General features: G+C 54.0%; 2 protein-coding genes across 2 annotated transcripts in view; one reads left to right on the top strand and one right to left on the bottom strand.

Annotated features, from left to right (window-relative positions):
• Nucleotides 1-180: 180 nt before the first annotated feature.
• Nucleotides 181-7,721, bottom strand: DDX49 (DEAD-box helicase 49). Its single transcript, XM_039867930.1, has 13 exons — nt 7,570-7,721; nt 6,562-6,685; nt 5,253-5,338; nt 5,050-5,171; nt 4,538-4,725; nt 4,256-4,396; nt 3,455-3,530; nt 3,098-3,174; nt 2,812-2,909; nt 1,686-1,760; nt 980-1,068; nt 813-884; nt 181-723 (listed from the first exon to the last, which is right to left on the bottom strand). The coding sequence occupies exons 1-13, from the start codon at nt 7,682-7,684 to the stop codon at nt 535-537; spliced, it is 1,452 nt and encodes a 483-aa protein (XP_039723864.1). The 5' UTR covers nt 7,685-7,721; the 3' UTR covers nt 181-534.
• Nucleotides 7,722-7,997: 276 nt separating this feature from the next.
• The window catches only part of COPE (coat protein complex I subunit epsilon), a 13,288-nt gene continuing 3,178 nt past the window's right edge, over nt 7,998-18,107 (top strand). The window contains exons 1-6 of the mRNA XM_039867937.1: nt 7,998-8,187; nt 12,273-12,335; nt 12,542-12,642; nt 15,094-15,246; nt 16,543-16,596; nt 17,070-17,151. Of these exons, the coding sequence (XP_039723871.1) occupies nt 8,062-8,187; nt 12,273-12,335; nt 12,542-12,642; nt 15,094-15,246; nt 16,543-16,596; nt 17,070-17,151 (579 nt within the window). The 5' untranslated portion in view covers nt 7,998-8,061. The remainder of the gene's footprint in view (nt 8,188-12,272; nt 12,336-12,541; nt 12,643-15,093; nt 15,247-16,542; nt 16,597-17,069; nt 17,152-18,107) is intronic.

Raw genomic sequence — 18,107 nt, 5'->3', positions numbered from 1 at the left:
CACCAACTCAAGGTCACCCAGCTAGAACAGCCAGCACTGTAGTTCAAAGCTTTGGGCCTGGCCCAGTGGGAATGGAGACCTGGGGGTGGGGTAGAGTGACATGAGGTTCTGGGGGAACTGAGAGCGCAGACAGCCATACCCTCTTCCCCTGCCCCTACACCAAGAGTCAGACCAGGAAAGTTAAAAAAAAAACTCATTTATTGAGTTCCTCCTACAAGTGATATACCTTCTCTCTGGGGCCCCACAGCAACCCCCTGTGGTAACCGTGGGCTGGGGTCACTGTGTGGAGCTGGATGCAACCACATGGCCGGTGTTCTTTCCTCCTCTGCAGCCTGACTCTTGGCCAAGGCTCTGAAAAGGGACCAGCTGGGGCTGCAGGAAAGAGCAGCCATGTAATACATAATGTGGGTATCCATGGGCTCTGCTGAGTGGGGGTGGGCAGGCTGGAAAGGGGGACTGTCTCCAAGGGAGGACCTTCTAACCCTCAGCTCGATGAAGGAGTCCCAAACTGGGCAAGTAGGGGCCATGTGGGCCTCAGGCTGGGCCTTGGATGGGCGCTGAGGCCGAATGGGCCTCAGGTCGGGCCCTGGGTGGACGCCCCCTTTGGCCAGCTCTGTTGGCCTTCTGCCGCTGCAGCGTGTGCTCCACCTGCTCCTTGAAGCGCCGGTTCTTCTGCTTGATCTTGGCCAGCTCAGCCTTGCGCTTGGCCTCTAGGTCAGGGTCCTGGCTCAGGGAGGATGAGAAGGTAGCTGAGCTGATCATTCTCCTCACCTTGGGAACTCTGCCCTACCACCTTCCAGCCCAGTCCTCACCTTCCCCTCCAGGATCAGCTGCTTCCGCTTATTGATTTCCTTCTTTTCGTCAAAGTTGGCTGCTTCAAGTTTCTGGGGTTGTGGGGTAGGGATAAGCTGTTATGGGGGTCCCCATCTGGAAGGGATCACCCTGGGCCCCAGGACCAGCTCAGTTCCCTGACACTTACAATCTCACACTCCCTTCGCACTACGTTGACCTGTGTGAGAATCTGCAGCACCTCAGCCTCCTCCACAGAAAACTCCTCCAGCTTCTTCTCTGTATGGACAGCAGGGGCCCGGGGGATGGCAGGGTGGGGTGGTGGCAGACATGACAAGAAGAAGAAATTCAGCTATATAGTGAGTTCCCCATGCGGTGGGAAATGCAAGGGGTCCAGGGTCATATCAGATAAAAGTCAGGTAGGCAAAACCTGGGATTTCAGACCTAAGGAAGGTATAAACTGCATTTTGTGTGGTTACCAACACTGACTTAGACTAGGAGTAAATTTTTTTTGTTTGTTTTTTGATACAGTGTCCTTTAAAGTCAGGGTGTTTCTGAATTTTAGGACAGTCAGTGTGGTAACTGAAGATGCCTCAGTGGCTCTTGGTTTTGGCTGCACATTAAGCCACCCGAGGGAGGTTTTAAACAGGCCCAGGCCCTGTCCCAGAGGCCTCTGACCCATCCACAGAAACCATCCAACATAGCCTGATCTCAGAAATCAAAGTCCCTGCCCACTGGATGTGGCTTGTGGCAGCTAACAGCCATGTGGGGAGCTTCCCCACTGGACCCTGTTTCAATAATTAGGCCAATTTGGGGGGTTGCATAAGGAAAGCACAGCTTAAGTCTGCTCATGTGAAAAGGCAAGTGGGTATCACACCCTATGCCCCCTTACTCACTGATCTGCTCCTCAATGGCATGTACCAGGTGGATGTCATACTGTGTTACCAGTGTGATGGCCTGTCCCTGCCGCCCTGTGAGGATGAACCACAGTTACCTCTGTGCCGTGGGCCAGGAGGGACCAACAGAAGCAGTTCAAGGCTCCTCTCAACTGAGGGGAGAACTTGAGCAGGTGGGGACAGGTGAAGGAAGCCTAGTGTCAGGGCCTGACACCAGCCAGACCTCTGTATAGTAGGTAAGTCAGTCCCAGAGAAGCTGCAGGACACCAGGCAGAGATGGCTCTCCTGCCAGCTTGGCCCCGCATGGGGGCTGGCAATGTGGCTGATTTGGGGCATGGCTACCAAGGAGCTCAAGCTAAGTAATGTCAGCAATAAGTCCTGAGAGGCCTCAGCCCAGATCTCTGCATGCCAGATTCTCCATTCCCCATTTCTGTGACAGTGACTAGTGCTGGACCAGCACTGATAGCTAATAAGGCTCGTGACTCCTGGAGCAGCCCTAAACTGGCATCACGGTTTCATTACCCATCATTTGACAAAGCAGTGAGACCCAGAGAGCTGATGGGACCTGCCTCAGGCCATAGGGCAAGAGAGAAGGGCCAGTCCCAGTCCAGCCCCAGAAACCACATCTCTCTCCACTCCAGGCACGAGAAAACCTCACAAATGCTGTGCCTCTCCTTGGCAGGGCTGGGAAGCAGAGAGATGGATGCCTCCTTGGTCCCTGGCCACGGTCACAGTGAGGGGCCAAACACAGACACCAAATCTTACAGGACAACATCACAGCCACCAAGACTCATGCTACCACTCATTGCTAGGTCCTGACTGGCAGCCCTGACAGGTGAAGGGGACTGGAGTGAGACAACAGGGAGTGGTGAGGACTAGGGCAGGGTGTGCCGTGTCCCCAGGAGATAGTGTATAGGTCACGTGAAGAAGTCAAAGTACCCGTGTCCTTGGCTTTTGAAAGGATAATTCCTCAAGTTTGCAAACACTGACTAACATCTCTCACCTGTGAGCTGTACCCCACCCCAACAAACCACCAATGTCCCACTAGCTGATGACTCTGGCTCCTCATGGTGCGGGCAGGCTGGAGGGACAGGTCCCCAAAGGCCACCCCACCCTGTCTGCTCACCTGCACGGGCCGTCCGGCCAACTCGGTGGATGTAGATCTTTGGAAGCCCAGGGGTGTTGTGGTTGATGACCAACTGCACCGCGGGAATGTCCAGGCCCCTGGAGGCAGAAGCCGGTCAGCACCATTGTCCACATGGGGAAACTGAGGCTGGGACTCATCCAAGATCACTCAGCAGTGAAGCTGGGGCCGCCCAACTCTTGCCTAAAACCAGCCTCCCTTTCTGGCCCCTCGTAGGTAGGGGTGTCACCGAACCAGCACATGAGAGGGAGTACCCTGGGATGCTCACCGGGAGGCCACATCTGTTGCAATCAGGATCCGGTAAATACTGGACTTGAACTTGGCCAGGGCAGCAAAGCGTTCTTTCTGTGCCAGGTCGAGGAAAGAATTGCAGGTTCTGGGGGGTCGGGAAGCACTCTAGCAATTGTTTGAGCACTGATTGTATGAAGTCTGGGGACAGGGTGAAGGCTAGGATGGTCCTGCCCTAACAGGGCTCACAATCCAGTGAGAGAGATGACTGTGAGATAGCCGCACTGGGGAAGATGGGGGTGGCAGGAAGAGCATTTTAGACAGAGGGAAAAGCATGGGCAAAGGCCCTGAGGCTGGGAGGAGTCTTGGCAAGGCTGGCAGGTGGCGCTTTCCTCACCTGTTTCATCATAGAATGCAGGGCCACAGTGGGGAAATTGAACTTTCGTAGCATCATGCATAGGATCTGGCAAGTCCTGGCGGGAAGGACATGCTGTCAATCCCTCCAGCTCTGGGGTCCTGGGAAGGTGCTCCCGCCCCTGCCCGGGACCCCAAGCAGATGGCCCTGCACAGATGGGAAAGGACAAGCAGAGGTGCAGGATCAGGCGGACCAGGTAGCAGTCTTGCCTGCTGACATTATCTTTACTGGCTCCTCCCCTGGCCCAAGCCAACGAAGAGTCAGCCCCACGTCCAGACTTTTCTCTTCTGGAAGCCAATAAATTCTTGGGAGACGGCATCAGTTAGGAGGCCCCCTTTATATGGTGTGCACTGCCCATCTACTGGCTCATGCTAGAACACCTTACAGCTTCTTAACAATCTGCCACATGCTTCAGAGAATTCTAAAGTCCCCTGGGACTGCAGGAAGGACAGCCCTAGGTGTGTGTGCTGCTGTGCTGGGCTTCAAGTGACACCCCAAGACCACAACAGATAGGCTGCTCTAAGGCTGGGGACAGCCTGAGGCCACTAATCCTTCAGGTTAAGTGCAGGTTTGCGGAACCCCAAATCCCGGCTCCGCCTTTAGAAGTGGTAACTTCAGTGAGTTGCTTGATCTCTCTGAGCCTCCTTGAGTGAATCCTCCAAAACCTCTGGTCTGAGCAAAGGCCCTGGAGTGCTGAGACTGGCTGTGTGCCTGTCACTTGTGACCTCAGACCACCTCTCAGGCCTCTGTTAAGGGCTATGGGGGGAGGGCACCCACGCTCACTTGCATGTGTTGGTGAAGATGATGATGGACCAGTCCTCATGCTCGTCCTGGAAGTTCTGGATCAGGTGGACCAGGTAGGCATCCTTGACCTTCTCAGGCACCAGCAGGTAGCGCTGGTCTAGCTGTTCTACTGTGCGCACCCTGGGGATGGGTGGGTTTCAGTTTCCCCTCTGTTGAATTCAGCCAATGCCCTGCCCCCAACATGAGCAATAACCTCCATTGGATGTGACCCCCATACCTCCTGCCTGTCTTCCCCTGCCCCAAATGTAGCTGTGGACTCACGGGGCCTGTGCCTCCCAGAAGAAGGGCTGGTTGGTGGCCAGGCCCTGCAGCTCCTTGAGCGTGTCGGTCAAGGTGGCGCTGAAGAGCAGTGTCTGCCTTTGGGCTGGCACAGCTGCCAAGATGACCTCCAGGTCCACGGTGAAGTCAGTGCAGCCCTGCTCCAATAGCCGGTCCGCCTCATCCATCACCTGCAGTGCCAGAAGCAGGGGGTAGGGGCAGGAAGTTTGGGGTTAGGGCGCTATGCACAGCCAGCATGCTTCCTCCATGTACCTCCTTACCAGTTCTGGCTGTGGGCCTGGGAGCACTTTCCCTTGATGTCTTAGAGGCCCTGGTCCCTCACCTGTCTCAGCTCCAATGTCACTTCCTCAGAGAGGCCCTGCTCCCAACCACTTTCCTGATACAGGCCACCTCTGTGAGTCTCTGAGCTATCCTTGTCACATTCTTAACACCCTACTTGATGGCCTGTGGGACACGTTTCCCAAGTGGATGAATCAGTGTTTAGGCCAACTCACCAGGAAGCGGATCTTCTTGATGCTGAAGGTGTTGGAGCTGCGGAGGTGGTCAGCCAGGCGTCCTGGTGTGGCAATGACCACATGTGGTTTCCGGGAGAGCTCCAGGGCCTGGGCCACCATGTCTAAAGGTAGAGAGGTGGGGCTGGGTAGGTGGTCTGAGGCTATGGGGTCCCACTCCCAGAGCATCCCTGAGACCCCTATACCCATGCCGCCGACAATGATGCAGTCTTTCAGACCCAGAGGCTTCCCCAGGACCCGGAACTGCTCTGCGATCTGGTAAGCCAATTCTCTGTGAGGGTGAAGGAGCAGGGCAGGGTCAGACAGGGGTTCTATGCCTGCCTCCCATTTCCACCTCCAGCCCCAGGGCCTCCTGACTCACTCTCTCCTGTTCAAATGCCCTCTACAGCTCCCAGTCCCCTTTGGGCAAAAGCTGTGACATTGGGTATCGGAGGGCTTGTGTGGACTCTGCCCCTCACCAGACTAGGCCCCAGAACCACCTATGAACCCTCTCCCACCAGCCTTACTGAAACTGGCCTCTCCTCCTCCCATGTCCTCAGCAATGGCCTTGACACTAGTCACTAAAGCCTGAAACCCGAGAATCAGCCCCACCTTCCCAGGGCTAGTCAGTGTTCAAGTCCTCTCTTCTGTCCCTCAGCCCCAGCTCCAACCAAGCCTCTCTTCGGTCCATGTCCCCACTTCATGGCTTCTTGTTTTGCCCTCTCCTGCTCACGCTACTCAGAATCAATTCTAATCTGGCATTTGAGGCTCTCCTCAAATGGCTCTAATATGCCCAGCTCCCAGGACCCTTTCTGTTTCCTGCCTATCACAGCTTTGCATGGTGCGCTAGCATTCCCTATCTAAATGACCTTTTCCCAAACTTGTCCCTTTGAGAGACCCTTCTCATCCTTTAAGGCACCCTTGACTGAAGACTTCCTTGACCCCACCCATTCCCAGGCCTTATCTTCAAAATCTGCACTGCCTACCTCTCCTACTGTCATTACAAAACTTATGTCATTTGCCACATCTATCTGCCCAAGAACAGGAAATATGCCTATTTTATTTTTAATTTTAATTTTTTAGTTTTTAACCCCCACACACACACACAACTTCCACCCCAGACCATAGATGTTGATGTCTCTCCTTAAGAACTGGATCTCTGAAGGCGTCTCCTCCCATAAGCTCGTGGCGCACAACTAGGGCCTGGCGCGCCCGGGGTATGGGCCGTGGCTTTGCTGGGGCTCGAACCCAGGACCTTCTGCGTGTAAAGCAGACGTGCTAACCACTAGACTTTGAAACCACCCCAATATGCCTATTTCTTGAGTTACAAAACTATTGACAGCTCCTGTCCAGCCAGCGCTTTCCCTGAGTCAACCCTATACTCCCTGAGTCAAGAGGAGGCATGATTTCTATTCCCAATTTGCACCCAGGGAAAGTGCTGCTCAGAGAGGTAAAGACACTTGCCCGAGATAACACAGCTGGTTAACTCACCCAGGAGGCCTATTGGGGGCTCACCTGGTGGGTGTCAGGACAAGGCAGAATATGCCATAGGGATCCTCAGACAGCTTCTGCAAGATGGGCAGGACAAATGCTGCCGTCTTGCCACTGCCTGTCTTGGCACAGCCCAGGCAATCCCGACCTGGGCAAAAGGCAAAAAAAAACCCAACACAGTTTAGGTGTAGACAGGTGTTCCATCAAGCACAGTTTACAACAGCTAACTTTTTTTTTTTTTTACAACAGCTAACATTTAATGAGCGCTTACTGTGTGCCCAGTACTGCCCTATGCCTTTTCCATTCTGGGACTACTGACAACTTTCCATTGTGGGAAGCTGACAAATTCTAAAAGGGAGAGGCGGTTATCATTCCTATTTAACAGGTGAAACTGAGATTCAGAGATGTGTCCAGGAACATACCTGGTGAGTAGCAGGCTGGACTGGAACCCACATCATTTTGACTCAAGATGCTACTAACCACTGCTACATTTTGACGACCCTATCCCAGCATCTGAGCTTGGGGAACCTGGAATGCCTTCCTCCAATCTGCATCTTACGCTCCCTGTTGATTCTTTCACCTTGTTGAATCTCTAAACTTGCCACGTCCTAGGATTCCTGAGGGCATCTCTGCAATGGCAAAACTGGGTTGGGCCAGAAGAATGGGGAGAAGGGCAGTCACGGAACCAGAGTCCTGGATCTAACGGTAACCTCGACGGCCTCGGTCTCCATGTGGAAAATAAAGATAGTGGTGTAAGATCTACTCAATTTTCCCAGTACTATCGATTAGTCATTCACCAAACCATCCCTTAGCACTGAAATTTAAAGTTTCAGAAGCTACATCACTTGTGCCTGGACACGCAGCAAGTCAGCTGTGCTGCCTAAACGCCAACACAGCCTAGTCTGCCTCCGGAACCCAGGCTCTCCGAAATGCCCGAGGCTGCCCCTCGCCTCGCAGAACCAACGTGGGTAATGAGAAGGGAGGCGACAGGAGCGGGGACGCTTCCTAGGGAAGTGGCCGGGGTATACTCACCTTCCAAGATAGCGGGGATGCAGCCAAGCTGCACAGGGGTGGGCTGCTTCAAACCCAGCTGCCGACATTGTTCCACGAGCCACGAAGACAGCCCGAGCTCCGCGAACCCGGGCATCCTTGTCGTCAGCCTCCGAACCCCTGTGAGCCGCGCTTCCGGCGCGTAACAATGACGTTACTAAAACCTTCCTGTTCATTGGATCCGCTTCGTGCGTGTTCCCGCCCTCATCATCTCTTTCGGCCATTTCCAACCTCTACTACCTTCCATGTTTCCCGAATCCTATTGGCTCGCAGGATCAAGTCAAACTACAATTCCCGAAATGCTGTGCGAGACGCACTTATGTCTCCCACCCCTTCATTCCCGTTTAGGGATCTCCCATTGGCTCCTCTCCCGGCCGGAATGAGTAAACTACATTTCCCGGCCTGCCCGGCAGTGGCTCCTTGCTTCCGGCCGACGTGTTCCTCAAGAAGAGGAGTGGGTGAGATCACAGCGACATGGCGCCCCCGGCACCTGGTACAGCCTCTGGCGGCTCCGGGGATGTGGATGAGCTGTTCGACGTGAAGAACGCCTTCTACATCGGCAGCTATCAGCAGTGCATTAACGAGGCGCAGCGGGTGAAGGTGCGGCCGCTCTGGGTCGCGGGACGCTGGGGGCGGAGGTGGGAGACGCTTCCTAGTGGCTGTGGGTCGCACTCTGATTTTTGAAAACTCTTCTCTCGGCATTTCCCCCCTACGCATCTCTTCAAAGAGGGTGAGGAGTTAATCCTTGTTTTATGACAAAATACTAAGCAGTAGCAATTTATACTCAGAGCTGCGCACTGGAAGGCATTTGAGTAAGTCGTTTATGCCTCTATAGTATTAACGATGGCAGTAATTCTCATTTGTTGAACGCTCACACTATGCCGCCATACTCTCAATACCCGTGAAGTAGGCTATTTATCCTCATTTTACAGATGAGAATACTGACACTCAAGAGAGAAATGGCTTCCCCGTCGTTACCCTGCCCCACTAGCCCAGTTATTTCTCCCCAAACTCGCTCATTCATTCATTCCTCAGTGAGCATCTCTATGGGTCAGGCAGTGTATTCCTGCTCTCACGAATCTCATCCTTGAAAGGGAGACAAGCAGTAAACGAATGAGTGAGTAAATAAACAAGAAGTCGGGAGTTGATGTAATGGAGGGTAGTTGGAATGAGCTAGAAAATAAACCTGCAGACAGGACCCATCTGGGGAGGAGCTGGTGACGAGAGGGGGCAACAGAAGCCTTTTAGTGAGGGACGTGGGCTTTACTCACTTTGAGAGTGAACCATTGGAGAATTTTTAAGAGCAGTGAACATAGCAGGGTCTTTACCTGCCTCCACAGCCTAATGTTCCAAAGAGAGTAAATGAGTAAAGAAGCTAGTGAATACGTATTACAACTTGAACTTGAGTGCTGTGTGTGGGCAAAGGGAGATAAAAAATGCTGAGTTGGTGATTGAGAAGAGTGTGCTGCTTCACATGGGAGTGGTCCCATCAGGCCATACTTCTCTGTCATTTGGACCGGAGACTGAACCTTGAGAAGCATCTAACCCCATAGGTTGCTACAGAGGTGCTGAGGCAATTGTGAGTTCAGGGTAGTCAAGGCATAAGAGGCTGGTGTAGCAGAAGTTGGGGAGTGGTGAGAGGGAGGATGGAGAATGAGGTGGGCAGAGCCTTGGGAACTACAGCAGGGGTTTGGATTTTATAACAAAGGCATGGGAGGCCATCAACATCAAGCAGGGGAGTGGCAGACATCTTCACAGAAGCAGCCAGAAGTTTGGGAGGAATTTAGACTCTGAAGTAGAGAAGGCTTGCTTCCTATGCTTTTGGCCTTCGACTGTGAACCCTCTGTCCCTGAGCGTCATCTGCATAATGGGGATAAAACCTTAAACACTTCAGGAAGCTATTAGGATTTGTTGAGATGACATTTGCTTGATTGTATTAGTTTTCTGTTGCTGCCTTGACAACTTACCATAAACAGCTCAAGACAACACTGATTTATCATCTCATGGTTCCTATAGGTTAGAAGTCCAACGTGGATGTCTCTCACCAGGCTAAAATCAAGGTGTCAGCCAGGCTGTGTCTTTTCTGGTGATTCTGGGGAAGAAGCTGCTTCCAAACTCATTGAGGTTGTGGGTGCTCTGCCTGGGGCTCCTCTTAGCTCCCAGAGGCTTTTCTCCGATCCTCAACCTCGCATGTGCCTCCCCTACCATCTCAGAATCAGGCATGGGGTTCTCACACTTGGAGTCTCTTGAATTTCCTTTCTGCTGCATTTCTTCTGCCTAGTCTCTGCTTTTAAGGGCTTCTGTGATTAGACTGGGCCCTCCCATATAACTGGCACATTCTCCTCATTTTAGAGTTCATAACCTGAATCACATCTTTGAAGTCCCTCTGGTGATGTATGTAAGCTGTTCACAGGTCTCAGGGACTGGTATGGACATCTCTGGGGAGCCTTATTCAGCCTGCCACCAGAATTGTACATGCTTCCTTGCTGGGGTAGTGTAGACTGTGAGAAGATTGAGATAGACTTTGGCTCATATTCTGGCTCTCCTGTATTCTTTCTGTAACCAGGGCTGAGCCTCAGTTTCTCCTTCTGCCAAACGGGAACGATGACACTTATCTCAGTAGGGTTACTATGAGATTTAGCATCGCACTCACATTCCACTTTTCAGCTTCTGCTGTGTGTCTGTTGTGCTTACATCATAGTAATGTGTCCTTTGAGTCTTCTCGCATCATAATATGCAAACTTTATTTTGCTGTTGGAAGAATGAGCATGACCTTCTGTATGTAGAAAGTGACTGAAAACCATACCAGTCACTCTGGCTGGAGGCACATTTGACCCAGCCTTTGAGCCTCAGACATGCACCCTCTTTGGTGACATGGTAAAGATGTGCTGGCATCAGACCAAGATGTTCCTGACACATCCAGAGAATGGGAGCACTATCCCTGCGCAGCCATCTGATGTGATTTAATTTTGTTCCATGGGGCACCTAAGCCTCTTGAACAGCCTGTACTGCAGTGAATGCTATCCCCAAAAAGATATGTCCACCTGGAACCTGTAAATGTGACTTATTTGGAAAAAGGGCCTTTGCAGACATAATTCAGTGAAAGATCTCTAGATGAGATCAGCCAGGATTTAAGAAGGCCCTAAATCCAATGACTGGTGTCCTTCTAAGTGAAAGGCAGAGAGAGGTTTGAGGCAAGCAGAGAAGATGGAGACAGAGGTTGAGATGATAACAGCCATAAACCAAGGAATGCCTGGAGCCACCAAAGCTGGAACAGGCAAAGAAGGATTCTCTAGAGCCTTTGAAGGGAGTGCGGCCCTGCTGTCACCTTGATCTTGGACTTCTGGCCTCCGGGATTGTAAGAGAATAAGTTTCTACTATTTTAAGCCCCCAGTTTGTGGTAGTTCATTACAGCTGCCCCAGCAACCTCAGACAGACCTGAGGTGGACTTAGATAGAACACTGGTGTGTCCTAGCACTGTGTCACGGTCATGTCCCCATTTGTCAGACATTTCTCAAATGCCCACAAGATGGCAGGCACTACCCAGGTATTGGGGATGAAACAGAGCAGAAAACCTTGAGGAGTTGACCATCTAGTGTGGTTAGGTGACTCTGATGGCCGCAGGACAATAAGGGGAGGGGATGCACTCCCCCACCCCCACTTCATCACTGGCTTCCCCAGACAGTACCTCATGCTCTCAGGCCTGGCTGCACCTCTGCACTGCCTGGGAACAGGTTAGGACCACCCTGGTGTTGGGTGGCATTGGTAGGCATGGGCCTCCTGGCATTGCTGGTTTCTGAGCTCCCAGGTGATTCTGATAAGCTGTTGGGACTGGGGACTAGAGCGCTCAGTTGGTGTCATGCATCAAGGTTCCTGAGGTGCCCCTGTTCTGTACATCTGCCTTTGTCCTTACACCTCCCAGAAGCTTTACTTAATCCAGCTGATTGAGGGGTTCCCGAGCATCAGCATGAGGCATCTCGGTGGCACCTCAGCAGCTCTGTGGGGTTGTTGGTAGTGCCAGTTTTACAGCTGAGGCTCAGAGTCGCTTCTGAGACCCAGAGTCCCCTTCAGGATGTCCCACTGTGTCCTTGCTTTGAAGAGCCAGCCTGCGTGTGTCAGTTTTTTTTACTGAAGGTGGTGTGGGGTGCAGCCTGCGGACCTCTTCCCTGAGTCACGGGGTGGTTCCTGAGGTCTCACCTGGCCTAGGCTGGACACAGATGTCACTGTGCCAGGTCAGCAGATCTGAACTCTCTGAGCGAGGTGAACCTTAATCTCTTCTGTGTGTCATGTTTAAAGAATGTTTTGAAATAAAAGGACAGGAAGAAGCTGCATTGAATTATTCGTTACAGAAAGTAAAGTCTCCTTCGCACATCTCCACCCAGGTCCCATCTATTCTCCAGCATCATTCATCCCCTTGCTATGTGGCTAGAGTGATTGTTGCACTCTCATTGGTGCCTAGTTCCTCACCTGGATGAACAGGGGTGACAAGCCTCCTTCCCGGAGTGAAGTTGGGGTAGAACAAGATCAGATAGTTGCCCACCGTGCTATGTGCAGAGGTCTCTTTCCTGCGGCCCAAGATCACAGGCCGCTGAGAGCCAGGGCCTGGACTCCACCAGGGAAGCTCCTAGCCTCTGAGACCTGTTCAGCACATGACCCCATGCATCCTGACCCGCCTGTTTCCACAGCCATCAAGCCCAGAGAGAGACGTGGAAAGAGACGTTTTTCTGTACAGAGCGTACCTCGCACAGGTGAGCGTGTTCTTTGACTCCCAGTGTCCCTGGAGATGGGAGAATAAGGAACAGAGTTCTGAGTGGAGGTGGTGGTTGCTGGCCCCAGGCGTTAGGACTTCATCAGGGTGATGCTGGAGCCTCTCTGTGTTCCAGGGGCTGGGAATATGTAAACCTCATGGCAGGGGAGGGCAGATAGAGCTGACAGCATGGTTGTCTCACCACAGAGGAAGTATGGCGTGGTCCTGGATGAGATCAAGCCCTCCTCAGCCCCTGAGCTCCAGGCTGTGCGCATGTTTGCGGAGTACCTGGCCAGCGATAGCCAGAGGTGAGGATGGGGTGGGGATTGTCTCTCTTCCCTGCCCACTCACCTCCTAGAGCCTTGGTTTCCCTCAACTGCCCAGTGGAGGGCGATGACGGTCCAGCTTCTAAGGGGTCTGGGGAATCAGACACTCTGAGGGACTCCTTGAATGTATGGCTCTGGGTGTTGCAGAGGGTAGTCTCAGCCTGACAAAAGAGGTGGCTATACCACCTGCTAATCGTCTCCCCAAGATGGGGGTCAGGTCACTCTGGGCTATGGGCCTACCTCAGCAGCCCACTGCAGACCAACGATTGTTAAGCTTTCCTGAGGGCAGTAGTCAGGGGAGGTTGGGGTAGGGGCTGTGGGGACCCATAAACCCCACACCCTCCTGTGGCCCAGGGAGGGCAGGGTGGGTCTTGCCTGCTTACACTAGGGCCCAGGCCAGGACCAGTCTCCCCAGGACTAGATCTACCTGTGTTTAGCCACTCAACTTGCGGGCTGCAGGCAGTTCCTGCTTCACATTTTCACAAGCTGTTGCCTTGCCACAGGGATGCTCACCCGGGTGCACATGAGCTCATGCTTTTTGGCTGTTGGTGGAAGCCAGGTGACCCTGCTCCACCTGTGCATGGAGAACCCACACAACCTAGCAGGCTCCAAGGCCCACAATAGGGAGCCATTCTGCTCTGTGCCCTGCCCCTGTTCCAGCCCCAGGAACCCACCACCCTGGGCCGTCCTTCAAGGCACTGTGATGCCTCACAAAGGGGTCTTTCCCAGTTTCTGCCCTCTGGAGCTTCCTAGACCAGGATGTGGTCCTGACCTTAGTGATGCCACGCTTCCCTTGTGGGCCACTGAGGCCATGGGCGAGACTGTCTCCTGTGACCCCCACCTCTGCTTCTGTGGAGGGCAGTGCCCTGTTACCACCTCCTGTGATCAGGCTCCTTCACCTTCGAAGCCCAAGGTTCAGGGATTTTGCTTGTGAGCAGTAGCAGCTGAATGGGCCCCCCAGAATACATGTCTGTGTCCTGGCACCCAGAACCTCTGAATGTGACCTCAATGGAACTGGGGTCTTTGTAGATGTAAGTAGTTAAAAATCTTGAGGTCATTCTCCAAGTAGAATAGGCCATAAGTCTAGTGATTAGAATTCTCATAAGAGACAGAAAGGAGACAGGAGAAGACAGTGGTAGAGATTGGGGTGATGCAGACACATGCCAAGGACTGCCGCAGCCACCAGCACCAGGAGAGAGACCTAGGACAGACTCTATCAGAGCCTCTAAAAGGAGCCAGCCCTGCCGATACCTTGATCTCGGACCTCTGGCCTCCACACCAGTGAGAGAATACCTGTTTTGATCCTCCTAGGTCACTGTGCTTTATGTCTGCAACCCCAGGACACTAAGACAAGTGGCCTCTTGAGGCCATCATTTCTTCCACTCTATACTTCACTAGCCAGAGTGACAAGCCCTATTCTCTTATGGACGGGGAAGGAACCCCTGGGTCCTCCAGGAGCAGTGGCATTACAGAAAAGAATCCCAGGAAGCATGGGGCACGGGGCGGGCATTCAGGAAAGCACAGTGATGTGAGGTGGGTCCATCCCGGCAACACAAACCACTGCCCCTCAAAGACAGCCAAGCAGGCAGGCGATGGAGAAGGTACAGGACCCTGTGAGGGTAATTATAGTATGTGACAGGAACACCATGTAACACTAACACTGCAATGACAACAGGCAGTGCGTCCACACCATGTGTACCAGGGACCAGGCCAGAAGCTTCAGGGAGTGGCTTCAGGGGCTCTTTCCTAGCACCTGCATGACATGTACCCATTTGTAGAGACTGGACCTGGACAGCAGTGGTGACTTAGGCTGGGCCCATGCCTCCCTTCTCTCGTCAACTGTTCAGCAGTCCTTTGAAACATGGGGTCTCAGCTCCATTTTCCAGTCAAGCAGACTGGCTGGGGCCCCCTGGGGCTCTGAGAGTATCCAGTTGATCCTTGGCCCAGTACTGACTGCAGCCTGGCTGCCAGGAACAGCTGGCACACTGGGCCAGGACCACAGTCCTCAGGAAGGTAGCAACGTCACTGGTGTGAGATTTACCTGTGCAGCCTCAGGTCCCCACACAAGTGCCCTTAGTGAGTCAGCCTGTTCCTCTGTGTCCGAGGCAGAGGAGACACAGCCCCATGGTTCTGAGGGCCAGGGCACCTTGGGCTGTCATTCGTGCTGCTTGGTGGACATGGCCCTTCCCACACCACATCTTCCCACGAGGCCAGGAGTGCCTAGCCTGGGTTTCCCTGTCTGTGTGAGGGGTGAGAAGTGCCTCATGCGAAAGTGGTAAGGCTAGCACGCAGGGGGACTAGACAAAGACACCTGTGCCTGTTCTGCCTCTGCTGCTGTGCACTCCTGGGGCCCTTTCTCACTCTCTGGGTCTGTCTGCTCCTGCAGGGACGAGGCTGCTTCCTACTGCAGACCCTAAGTGTCTTATCTTGCAGGGACATGATTGTCGCTGAGCTGGACCGAGAAATGAGCAGGAGTGTGGATGTGACCAACACCACCTTCTTGTTGATGGCTGCCTCCATCTATTTCCACGACCAGAACCCAGACGCCGCCCTGCGCACCCTACACCAGGGGGACAGTCTGGAATGGTGAGTTCCCACCCTGCTCCAGGGGGACGGCGTGGCATGGTGAGTGTCCACCCTGCTTTGGGAGCCGAGTATCCGCCCTGCCCCAGGGGGACAGCCTGGAGGACTGAGTGGCCGCTCCAGTCTTTGGCTGCCCAGGGCCTCTGGCCATCGTCATGAGAATGGTGAGGTGGGGGGCTGCTTTGAGATATCCATGGGGCCCAGGCCTCCCATTCAGGCTGCAGCTCCTATTCTTGGTCCAGGAACACTCCTTTCTGCACGGCTGGGCTGCTGTTGCAAGGGCACAGTGCCCAGGGCTGAAAACCTTCTGTTCCCGACGGCAGAGCAGAAAGCACCTTTGTCTCTGCCCGTGGTTTCTGTACACTCCCCGCTACCCCCTGGCCTTGTGTTCTGGCCCTGGCCTTTCTATATTCTCCCCCAGAGGCTGACCCTTGTTCAGGACACTCCAGGGCTGGGGCGCTGGAGCCCAGTGCAGTGTGCAGTCAGCTCCACCCCCGACCACCACCACCCATGGAGGTGACTCTGGGCTGATGCTACATCCCAAGTGCTGTGTGCAGGGCTCATGCTTAGGGCTCTGACCCCAGAGGGCACAACTGCCCTTTCACGTGAGCTCTCTGGTACCTGCTTTCACTTGGTTAGTTGGTTACCACACATTTGTTACATATTTGTTTATGCCCCACCTCGGTCCAGAAAGGAGTTTGCAGCAGCTCAGAAACAGTTGTGTAGGGCTGATAGGCAGTGGATTCCTCAAGTGTTTCTCAGGCTCCTATGGGGGCAGCTCTGGGTGTTGGGTCATGTTACAGCAGGAAAACCTGGGAATGAGCAGCCACGTAAGTAGTGAGCAGTCACAGCCGTCGGGGGGCTGAGAGGAAGACAGTGGTCGCAGGAACTGAAGGGATGATCCCCTGCCCCTACACAGCATTGCATGTGTGACTGAATTCGGGAAGGGGCGGCAGTGGGGCATGGACATGGTGCCCAGCCTGGGGGTGGACAGGGATTGAGCCACAGGCCAGAGTCTGCACCCTTGGGACCCCATGGGAGCTCCCATCCCAGGCGTGGTCAGTGGTGAGATGGAGCCAGGGCCCCAGGGGTGGGTGGTGGGCTCAGCCCAATGAGTGTCGCCCAGGTCTGAGTCCACTCTGCTGGACTAACGGTCAGCTTCAGTGTCACCCTCTACAAGACAGGGCTCGTGGCCTGAGCACTCATGGGAGTGTTTTGGAAGGTGGCGCCCACATGGAGTGAGGCCTGATGGGGATGGTGTGGGGAGGGTGCCTGCTGACCACCTGCCTTGCTCCATAGCATGGCCACGACAGTGCAGATCCTGCTGAAGCTGGATCGCCTGGACCTTGCCCGGTAAGCATCTGGGGCTGCTGGGCGGGGCCTCATTCATCAGGGGTGAACAGAGACGAGGTCATGTCGGGATCTCATGTTTTCTGGAAGCCAGGCCTCTGGCCTCAAGGGGGCGCTCAGCATGGAGACTGTTCCCGAACCCTCAGAACATGGTGGCACAATTGTTTATCCATTATATCATTCCAGTCCATTGGGGTGACAACCATCCTTACTCAACCTTCCCTGAAGGGAAGAGGGGCAGTGCTGTCCATGCCTCAGTTTCCCTCCGTGATGCAGGTGGCAGAGGCCGTCCTGAAGGATTGGTGTGTGCTTCACAAGTGGGAGGCAGAGCTGGCATGTCTGAGTCGAGGATTGGGGGCGGCTGGGTGACAGCCTGTGAGCCAACACATGTTTGTGCTCCACGAGCAAGGAATGAGGATGTGAGGGGTACCGGCCAAGTCACTTGGCTCCCTCCTACCTCTCTTCTCCACCCCCAGGAAGGAGCTGAAGAAAATGCAGGACCAAGACGAGGATGCCACCCTCACCCAACTGGCCACTGCCTGGGTCAACCTGGCTGTGGTGAGCCCCTGGCCTTGCGGGGGAGCTGGGGGAACAGGAACATCAGGGAGCTCCTTGCATCCAGCACTGCTCTTCCTGTGGGGGGAGTGCATATGTGGTGTTCTCTGTTCACACAGGGGCCCATCTTCTGGAGGTATCCCCCAACTGGGGTCACCCCTGGCATGTTTCCCATTTTCCTGAGCCTCGATCCCTTTCTGGGTTTCTCACAGCTGAGTGGCTTGGCCAGAGTCAGTGAACAAACTGGGGGCCCCAGCCAGACTCGAGATGATTCTCCCCACGTTCTGGGCAGGCCAACCTGACATTGCCCCCTCCTCCAGGGTCTGATCCTGGGCCTGGCTGCTGCTCAGTTTGTTCTCTGGGCTTCTGGCACTGGGCAGTTGCTGGTGTCCTGGCACCTTCCCCCGTGCCCAGCCCCTCCCCACATGCCTGGGCACCCCTGTCCCCCATCTCTTAGCAACAACCCCTTTTCTAGCTTTTGGCACTTGGCTTCCCTTCTTTGAGTTGCCCTTTTGTGTGAGTCTTTTAAGATGTATTTCTCATCTGCATATGTCTGCACTGCCCTTGGGGAACGAGGCCTCACCCAGGCGGATTTCCAGTATGTGTTCAGTTTAGTAGAATAAACCCCGATGGCTCTCTCTGGTAGGCTTGCCTATTTTCACAAGCACACTTTGGTCTCATGCTCCCCTGTGAGTGTGATTCTGCATCATTAGCAGGAAAACAGAACTCAGAACCTGGTTGGGCAGGGTCAGGGCTGCTGGTCCCAGAGCAGAGGCCAACTCTGGTAAGCCATGCGACCCAGTGGTCTCCACTTGACCCCAGCCTGGACACCCATGTGAACTCTTTGCAAATTCCAGCTTCAAGTCCATAAACTGAGGCTTAGGGTGGCCGGGTGTCATTTTGGCCCCAGGTCTGCACAGGAACAGTATCTGAGGAGATACAGTATCTGAGGAGATATT

Source organism: Pteropus medius, unplaced genomic scaffold (assembly GCF_902729225.1).
Source record: "Pteropus medius unplaced genomic scaffold, Ma_sr-lr_union100, whole genome shotgun sequence".
Lineage (NCBI taxonomy): Eukaryota > Metazoa > Chordata > Mammalia > Chiroptera > Pteropodidae > Pteropus > Pteropus medius.
The sequence above is the reverse complement of the archived record's forward strand: the minus strand, read 5'-3'. Positions and strand labels throughout refer to the sequence as shown.

Bases quoted from the DNA above. Each gene is read 5' to 3' on its own strand.
- DDX49 (XM_039867930.1), bottom strand. From the start codon at position 7,684: ATGCCCGGGTTCGCGGAGCTCGGGCTGTCTTCGTGGCTCGTGGAACAA. The intron at 4,726-5,049 runs GTGAGTTGGCCT...CTGGCACTGCAG, and splicing joins TCAAGAAGATCCGCTTCCTG to GTGATGGATGAGGCGGACCG. The intron at 4,397-4,537 runs GTGAGTCCACAG...ACCCATCCCCAG, and splicing joins TTCTGGGAGGCACAGGCCCC to GGTGCGCACAGTAGAACAGC.